Source organism: Erpetoichthys calabaricus, chromosome 2, assembly GCF_900747795.2.
Source record: "Erpetoichthys calabaricus chromosome 2, fErpCal1.3, whole genome shotgun sequence".
Lineage (NCBI taxonomy): Eukaryota > Metazoa > Chordata > Cladistia > Polypteriformes > Polypteridae > Erpetoichthys > Erpetoichthys calabaricus.
This window is the reverse complement of record NC_041395.2, coordinates 121,834,386-121,848,865: the sequence shown is the minus strand read 5'-3', so window position 1 is coordinate 121,848,865 and position 14,480 is coordinate 121,834,386. Positions and strand designations below refer to the sequence as shown.

The following is a 14,480-nucleotide window of genomic DNA, read 5'->3' as shown; positions in this document are numbered from 1 at the left end:
AAACACACCCATGGTACAGTGTCAAAATGATTATTCATAAATGGGCAACACTTTTATCATCACTACATTGCCCTTAGCTTAATTTATCACAAGCTTAGATCCCTTTAAAGATAATCTTTACCAAGCCTAGATTCCTTTAAACATAATCTTTTAACCATGAGATGGAAAATGGGACTGCAGCAACCGTACTAAACAAATAAAGGCTACAGTTAAATCCACAGTTGTCCTTGATTTTAGTCACCCTTCCATTTTACAATGAGACACTGCTCATTCTTTGTGTTAAATTGTTCCCTGGAGGATTTATATCTGATCAGTCACCGTAGCGGAAACCACCGGTCTCGTGTTGCAGGATGCAATTAATCCCGCGGGGAATAACATACTCTTAGAAGGGTTAAAGCATATGAATGGGGACTGTTTAAGTTAGGGCAAGTTAACGCACATTTCTGGTTAAAAAGGCTACAAAAGACCCTCGTCTTTTGAAAAAGTCCTTTAAGCATGTTTAGTGATATAGACATCAAACGGGTAGATGTTCAGGCGCCCTGTGACCCTTTGAAAGACGATTTTCAAGGATACGATTAACATAGACCGGGTTGTACATTTTCTAATCAAATAATCGATTTCCAAGCCCATGTTGGTTGATTTTAGCTGCAAATTCCACATCTCTTGTCAACGCTCGTTTTGCACATCTGCAGTGCTTCAAAGAGAATCTCAAGGACGTTGGCAGGGCAGATCTGCTGAGAGAGCTGGTCTGAAATATTAATGCGATAGCGGTAGCGATTCCAGTCAACGACTAGCACGTGTAGGATTCGCGAGGCGTCCAAGGAAGATGCGATCGCAGGCAAGAGGGTACATGTATTTCAGTCCTGCAGTCAAACCGCAGTCTAACGCAGGCAGTCTGGCCTCTGATGTGCACTACGCGTGGGCGGGGGAATGCGGTGGGCTTTAGCCCGATCAGCACTATCGAGCTGGTGAACACCGTAGCCTGTGTTTGACTCCAGGACCTGTCATGACGTCACCTCTTTCTGTGTGAATCTCCGATGTGTAAGCCTCATCATACATCATTATCTGTAAGTTAATAAGAAGTACATTTTTTAGGGAAATGGGGTGGCGAGGGGGAGGGGGGTTGTTGGAAGCGTTCCAGGCTGCGGTTTTTTTAACTCTGCAGCCTCGTCCACAATGCTTATCGCACTTTTTATGGGGTAAAAAAATGTTGCTGCGCTGCATTCCAGAGCACAGATTAAGTTTAAGTTGGAAAAAATAGCCGCACGCTTGAACAGTGAAAAGGTACACATTTAAAAAGAAAGAAAGAGAAAGAATTTTTGTTTTTCCACAACACACCAGCCGTACTTTTATTTTGGGCAGTCTGGTTCTATAAAGACCAGCAGTTAGGTTATTCGCAGAGCTAAAGTGGACTCCCGAGAAGAATATCCAGGAGCGCTTTTGGTGGGCGGGGCTAAGGTGAGAGCACCTGAAACAGGTGAACCTGCGTCAGTTTACAGAGAGTCGTCAACGACGTTGGAGCGTCGCGGCTGCTTAATAGGAGTGGATGCAGTTGTAGCGAACGAGAACCATAGATTGCATTAAAAAAAAAAAAAAAAAAGGTGAGTTGTGATGTTTTTTTTTAATTTTATTACGTGAACATAACAGACGCAAACTTTAAGTTTACCAACGTCATCCAGAAAAACTTTTGCCCTAGACGCTAAGTTATGTGCACCAAGTGAGGTTTAATTCCGAAGTTCCTTCCGAGGTTTGAAGATAGTAAAAATTGCCAGTTTGGGAGGAAATATAGTTAAAAAAAGTATGCCAGGTGACTTTCATTTTTCTATCTCAAAATCTAACTCCCGTTTATCCATAGGTTAAACAATAATGACTTATCCTCATGGTATTCATTACGCTGACTTGAGGTAAACTGACTAGGGAGAAAAGGAACCGTGTCTGCAAAAGTTGCTTACCCAGCCGTGAAACAGCAAAATGCATTTTAAGGCGTTTCGGTGTTGCAGTCGTTTGCCGGTGAACCCGTTTTGCTAAACTCCACTGGGGAATCGAAAAGTGGGGGCGTGTCTTGTTATTTGTAACAGTCTCGGAAGTAAACCCATGACTGGGCAAAACTGTTTCTCTTAATACAAAATTACTATATACTGCATATGGGCGATTTTTGATGGATAAAGCCGAATGAAACAAATTAAGCTATAATCCTTATTCTCACTATACTGAATTTGCTGTCAGTTAAATTATAGTTACATGGATTATGCTATACACCCATCCTTAAGTACTTTGTAAATTAGGCTACTGTAAGTGTCAATATTAATCAATCGCATTAAGGGGTTTTATGACAGCTCTCAGAACCCTGCCTTTCATAGTGCTGCAATTGTTACAACCTCTCCTCACAGCTCCAGGGAACTATGCTCACATCATGAGCATGGATGGCACATTTTTTTCAGTGTATGCTTAATTTTGTTTTCTTGGAGAAATCTGTTTTTCTCTGACACGCATCCCTCTACAAGGAGGGATATCCTGCAAGAGCCTGGCACTTCCTCAAGGGTGCGATCATGCCCGTGACCCTGAAGTGGAACACAAGAGATACAGATAATTTATGGATATAAACTACACACTTATTCTCTTACTATAGCCCTGCATTATCCTGAATCTGTCTAGACTTTAATTTTTTTTCATCTCATGTCAATTTCTTCTTCTTCTTTCAGATGCTCTTAACCCGCTTAAACCAGACCATGGTCATAGGTACTGGGGTCTATCCCAATTAGCATAGGACACAAGGCAGGAACAAAATATGGACAGGGTGCTAGTCCATCACGGGGCAAATATACACCCTCAAACAGGAGCGGACTGGGTCTCAAAACCAGCCCGGGCATCATTCAACGAGTGAGGTGAAGAGGTCGACCCACTTGCCCATTATTCATTGTAATTTTCTTAAAATTTGTGATGAGTACACGGCTCCCTACTTGTTATGAGCCTATGATATGAACTCTATCTAAATTGTTGGCAAACTTAATCTGTACACTGTTGTTTAGACACAACTTAAAATTTGACGACATGCTTAGAAATAAAATTTAATGAAAAATAAAAATTTAATAACACGGCTTACACGTTATTAGAGTACATGTCAAATGTCGATGTCATTGTCATGTCCAAGTGCCAGTACTCCTAGTAGGCTCATTTACAATGGAATAAATTATAACCAAGGTTATAATGAAAACCACATGATTGAAATGTTCCTTTAACTTAACGATAAACTATTGATGTTCCATCCTAATATGAAAAATTCCTATCTTGTGCTTTATAACTTTATTTCATCATACTAATAATCACAGCTGAAAACCACTAATTATTGCTCATGCCGACAACCAGAGAACAATAAAATGCATACATAATCTAAACTAATTATTAGTACCAAAGAATTTAAATACTAGATATGAGATAAAATAAATTGCAATAATTTTTATGCTAACTGAAATGTAGTGGTATCGAAACAGAAATCGGCAAAAGGCACTTTTGACCAAATTTTTCGCTGCAACGTTGTGTACTGACAACTAAAACAACTTGATTACGTAATATGGTATATTATATAGGACTATATAAATCACAATACTGGACAGATAATGTTTAGTAGTTTAGTAAATTCATTTTAATGTCAAACAGTAACCAGTACATAACATTTATTTCATGAAACGGCCGGCCTATGACCAGACCACAGACCACGGCCTACCAGGCATTGCCCAAATGTACTAATGGCCAGTCTGCCCCTACCCTCAAACCAAATACACACTATGACCAATTTAGCATCACCAGTTCACCTAACTTGCATGTCTTTGGAGAATGGGAGGAAACCTACATGGACACAGGGAGAACATGAAAACTCAACGCAGGGTGGACCCGGGACATGAACCCTTACTGCAAGGCTGCAGCACCATCACTGCACCACCATGACTCTAATTGTGTCTGTCATACATAACTTTTAGTCTTGATAGCGGATCTCCTTCAACAGTTTTCAGTTTCTTGTTGTTCAATGACTGTGCATGAATACTGTTTTTCTTTCAAACTGTCATTTATTTTAGTTATTAATTCATGTATTTGCAAACCAAAGTAGGCAAACATTATGGTGAATTTGAAATGAATAAAATTCTATAATAAAAAATATTATGTTGGTCTTCACCAATCTGTAAATTATGTATTTAATATCATTACATCTAGTTCAGGATGTGTTTACCTAGACTTTCTGAATTAAATAAAGTTATTTTTGAGTAGACCTTAAAATACTACTGTGTGGTATGTAAAATAAAGAATGATTTTGTTTACTCTGCATTAGCTGGCACACATACCTTTTAAGAGTATGAACTTCCATGGCACTACTGAAAATACCTTCACTGGAGAATGCAAAAGAACACAGCTTCAAGTATTAATCCCCAAACAGGTGACACTATCTCAACTGTTACTCCATCACAAATGGGCTTGCCATTTATTTTTTTAACTTAACCACTTTTGTTGTTTACAGACTTATTTTTTTCTTCAATGACGACCAGCATATGCTCCCTCACCTATTTATGGTCATATTGTGTATTTGGCAGTAATTGAAATTTACAACATCCTAACTACTCTGGGGGTGGCACGGTGGTGCAGCGGTAGCGATGCTGCCTCACAGTTAGGAGACCTGGGTTCACTTCCCAGATCCTCCCTGCATGGAGTTTGCATGTTCTCCCTGTGTCTGCGTGGGTTTCCTCCGGTTGCTCCGGTTTCCTTCCACAGTCCAAAGACATGCAGGTTAGGTGCATTGGAAATCCTAAATTGTCCCTAGTGTGTGTGCCCTGCGGTGGGCTGGCTTCCTGCCTTGTGCCCTATGTTGGCCCCAACCTCCCAAGTGTTGCTGATAAAGCACTTATTGCTGAGGTGGCATTTTTCTGTTTGGTTTTAGTTGTCTCGCTTGTAAAGATTGCGACCCCTTGGTTACTTATTCTGCATTCCATGTTTTTAATTTCTCCTTATTAGCAATAAAATTCAAACAGGAGTCCACAGGTCTCCATCTTGCTTACTTCCATTTACACCTGTATGTATTTATCATGCACTATCTGGTTTAATAAAATACTTATCTTAATAAAATTATAAAAATTACCTATCAATTTTAGGCTTCAAATCATTTAGATTATATCCTTAGTCAGAAAAAAAATCTACAATAGTAGAAAGACATTGCAGAATTAAAACACTAACAAGCCATGAAATTAAATAATATCAGTTACAGCCAATGTTTTGGTTTCTTATTAAGCAACAGGGTTGGAACAAAAACCACCAACCACTTCTGTCCTCCAGGACCAGCGTTGCTCACACTTGTCATTAGTGATGTAGAAGTGGAAGAAAAAATTATGGGACCACAGGTCACCATGACATAGCTAACAGAATGCCATGTTGACATATGTAAATAATGCTCATCTTTCATGAGGAGATAACCATGGAATGCTCTCATATGTCTTTAATTCTTATGAAATCTATAGTTAAAATTTATGAGTTCCTCCCACAAATCAAAGGAAAAGGGATTCAAGTGTAACAAACCATAGGAGAGCCTTATGATTGCATAATTTCAGTCATTGTCCAAAATCCTTCACATGAGGACAAGAGAAGTTGGCAGCAAAGGGTGCAAGGTACAAGTCAGTCCTGTATGGGTGCCATTTATGTATTCACACAGCAGTGATAAAGAGCTGCCAATCAACATGACACCCATACCTGTGTCTCTGAGATGAAACTGGAGTACATAGAGAAAACCCATGCAGAAATGGGCATAATCTGCAAAGTCCATACAGGCAGTCACTGGAATTTAAATCCAGGATTCTGGAGCTGTGAGGCTGCATTGCTAACCAGCTCACCATCATTCTACTCACTGGAAATCATTTTTAATACATGTTATTACTTATCAATTATATTTCCTAAAGACGGTACAAAGGCCAGAAAATGCAAAAGGCATCATAATCTTCCCAGTAACCAGGAGTTTCAGTGCATTTATACATTACTTGAAATTGCTTGCCTTTGTCAAGTGTCCAGAAATAGTGGTTGATACTTGATGTGATTGTTTTGTTTATTCAATAAAAGATTACCATAATTTAATGATGATTATAACCAGGGAAAACATACATATCATGTTCCATGACCCTCTACAGTTTTTAGTAGATAATGGAAAAGGATGGGACATTTGTTATTCCAGCAGCAATTTTTACCCTAATCAGCAATGGTAAGGTAATTAATACACTGTTTAATTCAGAATATCGATTAAACAATTAGCCATTACAGAGGCGATTGTTAGGAATCATATTTCTTTTGAAGTTGATTTTTTTTTTTTTTTAAATGGAGGGGAGGGGCCACCAGAGAAAAAGATTTCTTTTATTAGATATGCTTCCAGCATTGAATTCTTTTGAAGTCACATTCCTGGTAACAGTTTCACATTTTGAGTAGATACTATAGAAGTGTGTTAATAGTATCAATGTTCTTTGTGGCCGATTTAAGTATCAGTCGGCTTTCACTTAAAAAGACTCACACACACTGGTTTGATTATCATAACAATTGTGCAAATGAAGTATATTTTTTACTTCTTAAGGAGTGAAATGTATATACATTTTGATTAAGACAACTCTGGATTTTTTTGTTGACCAAAAATAATCCATCAGTTGAGCAGAAGCACATCTTTCTATATTTCTTTTTTGAGCCCATTTTTCCTGGTAAAGGTTTTAGACCAGTGTTTCCCAAACTCAGTCCTGGTGAACATGGGTGGCACGGTGGCGCAGTGGGTAGCGCTGCTGCCTCGCAGTTGGGAGACCTGGGGACCCGGGTTCGCTTCCCGGGTCCTCCCTGCGTGGAGTTTGCATGTTCTCCCCGTGTCTGCGTGGGTTTCCTCCGGGCACTCCGGTTTCCTTCCACAGTCCAAAGACTTGCAGGTTAGGTGGATTGGTGATTCTAAATTGGCCCTAGTGTGTGCTTGGTGTGTGGGTGTGTTTGTGTGTGTCCTGCGGTGGGTTGGCACCCTGCCCAGGATTGGTTCCCTGCCTTGTGCCCTGTGTTGGCTGGGATTGGCTCCAGCAGACCCCCGTGACCCTGTGTTCGGATTCAGCGGGTTGGAAAATGGATGGATGGATGGATGGGTCCTGGTGAACCCCTGTGGCTGCTGGTTTTTGTTCCAACCGGATTCCTAATCAGTGACAACACCTGATAGCACTGATCTCATTTAATTAGCTGTTTTTTTTCTTTTATTTGACATTCAGAAAAGCATAGCAGCATGATTTTTACATTTATAAGACATTTAGAAATATTTCTGCTTTTGCTGTAGATTTAAATGCTTAACTCTCTTTTGTTGATTTCATTATACTTTGCTCTTTCTCAGTGCAGTTTTCCCCCCTTTGTTGTATCTTAATAGTAACAATTTAAAATGAGCAGAGCAGACACGCAGGCAAACAACACTGAATAATCAAAGGCTGCAACTACTTTAGCAACCGACCCACTAATGAGTAAATAATGGATTAATTAAACAATTAGAAGACCTAGAAAAGTAGAATGAAAATCAAGATGAAAATGCTGTTAAAAAGGAAAAAAAAACCATTATTCCTATATAACTACTTGGTACATTTTAATGATTTATTTATTTTTTTTAGCAAACTTAGTTTCTAATTTCTATATTGTTCCCTAAACACAGAACTTGGGAAATATCAGTTCACTTAATTAGCCTAGGAGTTCAATTAAAAAGAGAAGCTGGTTGGAACAAAAACCTGCAGCCACAGGGGTTCACCAGGACTGAGTTTGGGAAACACTGTTTTAGACAAACTGAACCCATCCTGGAAAGAGATGGAACAAGTTAAGAGTGAGTGCAGAAGGAAAGGTTAACATATTGTAGGACAATCCCATTCAGACCAGAGCATTTTAGAGGTGCCAGTCAGTGTGAGCTCTGGGATAGTTGGGACCTATTCCAAAGTCAAGACTTTTTACACTACTTCTACAGTTTAATGATTATGTTTTTGCTTGCATCTGGCAGTATTGGTAATAATTTAATGAATCTCATCAAAGATCAGTGATTTTTTTTTTCCTAGAGTTGAATGTTGATTGTCTGCTTCTCAGGCTGGGTTCCCATCTTTTGTCCATCTGCCCAGAGAGGCACCACCAGGTAGTAAGACTGGAAACATTTAGTTTGCAATGAGCACAACCAAGTGTTATGGGGGGCGGCACGGTGGCGCAGTGGGTAGCGCTGCTGCCTCGCAGTTGGGAGATCTGGGGACCTGGGTTCGATTCCCGGGTCCTCCCTGCGTGGAGTTTGCATGTTCTCCCCGTGTCTGCGTGGGTTTCCTCCGGGCGCTCCGGTTTCCTCCCACATTCCAAAGACATGCAGGTTAGGTGGATTGGCGATTCTAAATTGGCCCTAGTGTGTGCTTGGTGTGTGGGTGTGTTTCTGTGTGTCCTGCGGTGGGTTGGCACCCTGCCCAGGATTGTTTCCTGCCTTGTGCCCTGTGTTGGCTGGGATTGGCTCCAGCAGACCCCCGTGACCCTGTGTTCGGATTCAGCGGGTTGGAAAATGGATGGATGGAAGTGTTATGGGGACACATGGGGATTTTTTTCTTAGGTCATTGTAATGATTCTATATTATTTTACATTTTCAGCATTTTTGGTCATTTGGCTTATCAGTTTAGCTCTTTTTTTTCTACCAGATTGTTTCCACATTTCTGTATGTTTAGGACCATAGGGGCTTTCACTTTCTCCTAGTTTGTAATGAACAAAGTGCTTTTCTGTCTAATTTACACTGCCTGGATGGACAAAGTAATATGTGTGCAAAATTAAATTAGGACAGTCAATATTTAAGATATTGTGAAAAGGAATTTCCAGAAGTGGTGTGGCTTATATTTTCCTGAGCACCACCAACCTGTGTCTAGTGTTTCTTCTGCACCCCTCAGTTCTGTTCTCTTTGTAATGTAAAGTGGGAATATAATAACTGAGTTAAAAAATATAGAATTTGGGCAGAATACATAGGTTTAGGTTAGGTTAGGTTTGGTTTCTTTATTTAGTCATGTTTACACAGGAAAACATGAAATTTGCCTTCTCAGTTGCATCTAATAACAGGTAACAGACAGAATGAAATAAAACAGACAAATAGAAACAAGAAAGGTTAAGGTAAGGCAGTTAGATAAAACATATTTATACCAAAAAAAAAAAAAAAAAGGTAACAGGATATATATCAAAACCTTAAACATTATCTCCGATATTTCTTATTGTAAAGTCGTATGGCACTAGGAAGAAAGGAGTTTCTGGAGCGATTTGTGTGGGTTTTCAAAGCGACTATCCTTCCTGATTTACTGAAGTTTAGTTCTACATGTAATGGGTGTCTGTCATCAGTTGAGATGATTTCCAGTTTCTTTAGCATTGCCCTCTGACACACACTAGTCAAATCATCTACTTCAGCCCCAATAACTTTAGCTGCATATTTCGTAATCTGCTGGAGCTTTTTTGAGTTTTGGTTTGTCAGACTATTAAACCAGGCAATGAAACTGAAAGTGATCACGGACTGGATCATACTACGATAGAAGGACAACATGAGGTCCTTGTCTACTTTAAATAGTTTGAGTTTATGGAGGAGAAATAAGCACTGGTTGCATTTAGAAAATAATTTTTTTGTATTTGTATTCCAGTTAAGATTGTTATCTAGGTAAGTTCTTAAGTATTTATATTCATTCACTATTTCTACCTCCTCTCCCAGAACTACAATAGGTGAACATACAGATTTCTGTCTCTTAAAACCAAATATCATTTCTTTGGTCTTTTTTACATTCAGAGTGAGAGAGTTTTTATTGCACCAGTTTACCATACAGTCCACTTGATTTAGATAGTGGCTTTCATCCTCCCCAGATATGCATCCTATGATCATGGTGTCATCCGCATACTTAATAATGGAGCAGTGGTCATTTTTCTGTCTCAGGTCACTTGTGTACAGAGTAAACAGTAATGGTGATAAGACACACCCCTGTGGACTTCCTGTGTTTGAATGAAGAGCTTTTGAAAAAGTGTCCTGAACTTTAACTGTCTGTGAACGATTTAAAAGAAAGTTCTGAATCCATAGTGTGATAAATGGGTTTACATTCATACTGTTTAATTTCCCAATCAGTATATATACATGTGACAAGTCTAGCTGTTCTGAGTTAAATGGGTATAATTTTTTTCCGATTTAGTTAATTTTTTTTTCTGTTTTTATGTCTGCTTGCTGCAGTCACATTTTGCTTTGTGCCTGTGTACTTTAAAGTGGTTATTTTTGTTGAGCCACATAGTAATGCCATTGCTGGCCTCATTCTCCAATTTTTTCCAACATCCCCATAGATGTGCTGGTTAGAATAACTGGCCACTATAAATATGTTGTGTGTAAGGATGAGTGGACCCTGCTGTACACTGGATTGCAACCCAGTCCAGGGCTGTTTCCTGCCTTGCTCCCATTGTTGCCAGGACAGGCTCTCATCTTTTGACCAGGATTAAACAGGTTTGAGAATGTTGTTGCTTTTTTTGTTATGGTGCAGTTAAGAAACTACTTCTAAAATCATATTAGGGCGGAGTATTTGTGTTCTGGTTCATCATTTAACTAAAATGGTGATAAATGATGATAAAATCTACATTTAATCCTAAGGGATGTATTTTGGATATGTTTCTAAATTTAGGTCAAGCTCTGTTTTAGTGATTCTTAGGCACTTATGCTATGTGTGATGAAGCTTTGTAGTGCCACTGTTTAAACTCTTTGAGGGTCTTTTCTTACCCAGTCTTCTTTTTCTTGTGTTTAAAGATTTTCTCTAGTAAAGTTTTTTCAGAGCATGTCAGACTGCATGTTTCAGCATAGTACTGAAACATGCAGCAAACTCTGACTGAAATTTATTTGGTTTATTTAATGTTGTGCTTACCTACCTGTCAGAAAAAGCATTATTTGGGCAAAGCAACAAGGAAAATATGGAACTGAAATTGGAGCTCCTTGTTTGACATGTTGTACTGTGTCCAGGGCAGCTGGATTAGATAGAGTGTTCTAATGATGGGAAAGAGAAAAAATGAAATATTCTTGACTAAAGTGTATCATTAAAAAGTATCCAAATGAACACATTTTCTTGACCTCTACAACTTTACTCACCAGTTGTGAGTGGTGGGGAGCTTTTAAATAATTGCAGCACAAGATAGGTTAACTTATGGGAATGGATTATTTTAATGATACTGAACACCTTAACCATAATAACACATCTCATTGAGTTCAGCCATTAAGTGAGCTTCACTGAGACATGATCACATGCTCAATTTAGTGGCTTGAAGTGGCATAGACTAGCAGAGCATTGGGTTTCTATATGATTCAGACTCCTCACTTCCGCAGTTTAAAACTGAAAACCTTTAGACACTGGCAGGGAGAGTGTGATGCTAATGAAACATATGTTCATGGTGTTGTAATCATACTGCCAATCATACAGCGCACACAGGCCCATGAAGATGTGTAACATATGTAGGTGTAACTAACTAGACTGGGTTTAATTGTGTAAATTCAATTCCTAGAGAAAGCAAATTTAATTAATGTTAAATACAAGTGCAAGTATAAAAAGTTGAAATTGAATATGTTAATATTCCTGTTTAAAATATCTTTAGAATTTTAGACACTGAAAATGTATATTTTTTTAATGTTTAGTGCATAGTGTCATTCACAAAAAGTTAAACAATATTGGACTTTTGTCAGGTAGCTTTTCATCTGATGTTCATTTTTAGGGCATGGTACCATGGATTGTGAATACTTATACAGGTTTACTTTTTTATTTTTTAGAGACATGATGGATGTGAAAAGATTTAAAGAATACATATCCTGGCTTTACTACCAGTATCTCTTGGTCACCTGCAGCTATGTGTTGGAGCCATGGGAGCAGTCCATTTTCAACACCGTATTGCTGACAGTGGTTGCCATGGTGGTTTACACAGCTTATGTCTTTATCCCCATCCATATACGCCTGGCCCTCGAGTTCTTCTCCAGTTTGTGTGGTGGACAGCATGAAAGTACTGTTGCCATAATGAGCTAACACAGATTGCTGCGCTGCAGAAGATGGCAGCTTTAATGCCTGTATTTTAGTAATGTTGACAGAAGCACATTTTATGCTAAACTGTGGCTCATATTTGTGATACTGTTCTGACATAGTACCCCCTCCACTTAGAGCCCCTTCACTCTGATGTCTTAACAGTTTGTTTAGCAGACATTGAGTCAGCCAATTTAAATGTCATGTCCACTTCGATTTTGAGAAGAACACTCTATTATTGTATTGCAAAAACAAAACAGTATTTTTAGTGGATTTTTTTTTTTTTTTTTTGCATAAAACACTTGTGTGTCTCAGTTACCTACAGTATGTTGCGCCTTTAATTACTGTGATAAATATAAATCCATTGCTTATTGTGCTTCAGATGTTCTTACCATGTAATATTATGCAGCATAGGGTTTGCTTTTAATTCAGTGTTGGAACAGAATACCACAAATCTGAGCCAATGTTTCATTCTTGCACATAAGATGCATAGACAGCATGAAAACTCTACAGTCTTTAAACACCTGCTAGTTAAACAATGATGAATGTTACAGCTGGATTTATTGCAATATCATTTTGAACTAAAAATGAATAGTGTGAATGAATTCATGTCTCATTCAGGCTTTGCTGATAACTCAAACTCATTTCTGTTTCTGAACCAAATGTTACAGATTAAGTATCCTAATGAACAAATTTTCTAGACTACTGCAGCTTTACTCTCACTGTGAATGGTGGGAAAAATTTAAATAAGTTTTGTGCTTTTTCTAGTGCCTGAAATAGCTTGTTCATCTAAATACATGCATGTTACTATATGAAGGTTTCATTTGATTGTATCTTTGCAGAAGTTACATGAATAGTTACCTGAATGGAAACTAGTAATCTGACTGGTGTAATGTAAATATTTGCAATAAGGTATGCACACAGAAATTCTGTACATATTGTAAATTTCATTTGCTTGAATCCTAATTGCAATCACCACCGATGGCAATGTCCTGAACAGTGGGCTCTATTATTAATAAACTCACAGGGATAAGTTTTCTGCATAGTGTACTGTTTGTGTAAATTAACTCCTTTTCAGACAGTATGCCCAGATTGCAGATATTCAGTGAGTCCAAGATGAATTAATGTTTTTTGAATCTTATGTAATATTTATTGTGTATAAAAAAGCCTATTCCCATCAACTTTATGTTTACCCACTGATTGTTTGTAAACTGCAAAACTCAAAACTGGATTGAAGCATATATCTTCTAAAATTGTGTAGTTTTAGAATGTACTGTTTACAGTATATTTTGCATTTTCATATTTAAATAAAAATTAAGGAATAAAATGTATTTTTGTACTTAAATGTGTAAATATCAAATGTCACAATAAATGTGACACAAGGAGGATTGCACAGTGGTTAACACATTTGCCTTGTAATTCCATATCTGCATTATCTTTCTAGAGATGCTTCAGTTACCTACAACATCCCAAAAAATGGGCTTACAAGGTTGCATGCTGGGATGGAATGGTGCTCCCTCTGTATTTGAATCCAGTGTGCACCCATAGATCCAGAAAAGGGTAACCCTCAGTGCAACCTTGTAAGTGACTACACGAATTAAGGGTAATGTTTGGTAGAGAGCTGCTTATGTGGGTTAGTGAATATCACAGATACTACCATATTTGATGGTTCAATCAATCTTTGTTTATAACACCTTTCAAAATCTGGCAACACAGAGTGCTCAAAAATATACATAGAAATAAAGCATACAATAATGAAGATGACAAGATTTAATGCAATGATAGCATTAATTTCTGGGAAATTTTATCACTGTTCAGATCCTGGCTTCAGTATAAAATTATGAGTTGAAAGTACGGTACATGAGGTTTGTCTGATGGTAACAGTCAGTAATAGACAGTTTGAAGAGATTGACCAAAACGTTTCTGTTTCTAGCAGAAAAAATTGGTTTTGGAGTGTATGTATTAGGGAAGGCATTCTCCTATTTTCATCAAAAGCCACCTAACCTTTAAATAAGATTTATTAAAAATAAGGTACCAGTTTGGAGCCAATTTTACATAATGATGAGCAAAAGTAAGTGATTGATTGATTGATTTCTAATGGAGGTCTCAAATTTGATTACTGGAGAACTGCTATGGCTGTAAGTTTTTTTGCTCCGTTTAGTTGCTTAATTCGTTAATTCCACCTACTTGGAGCTCCAGGGTGGAGGCTTTAGAAATAGTAGACACTTATTTGCACACAACTGCAGCCTGTTGTGCATATGTCATTTGGGAAGCCTATGTAACATTACGTAGTGTCACTGAGATGAGTTGAATACATGCATTTTTATATGGATTCATTTACCACACTTCACATTTTATGCACTGAATGTGATCGCAAAAACCTGAATGAAAATCATTGTCATGAGTACCAAGCCAGACTTGGCAGTTTTT

At 38.1% G+C, this 14,480-nt stretch overlaps 1 protein-coding gene across 4 annotated transcripts; it reads left to right on the top strand.

Annotated features, from left to right (window-relative positions):
* Positions 1–946: 946 nt before the first annotated feature.
* On the top strand, positions 947–12,291 carry sptssb (serine palmitoyltransferase, small subunit B). 4 transcript variants are annotated; one of them, XM_051923334.1, is made up of 3 exons: positions 947–1,067; positions 4,325–4,429; positions 11,807–12,291. In XM_051923334.1, exon 3 carries the CDS (start codon positions 11,811–11,813, stop codon positions 12,054–12,056), a length of 246 nt encoding a protein of 81 aa, XP_051779294.1. In that variant the 5' UTR covers positions 947–1,067; positions 4,325–4,429; positions 11,807–11,810; the 3' UTR covers positions 12,057–12,291. The 4 variants fall into 4 exon arrangements, with proteins under 4 accessions (XP_051779294.1, XP_028650305.1, XP_028650304.1 ...); XM_051923335.1 differs by lacking the exon at positions 947–1,067 and adding an exon at positions 1,310–1,601; XM_028794472.2 differs by lacking the exon at positions 4,325–4,429 and having other exon boundaries at positions 982–1,067.
* The last annotated feature ends 2,189 nt before the right edge of the window (positions 12,292–14,480 follow it).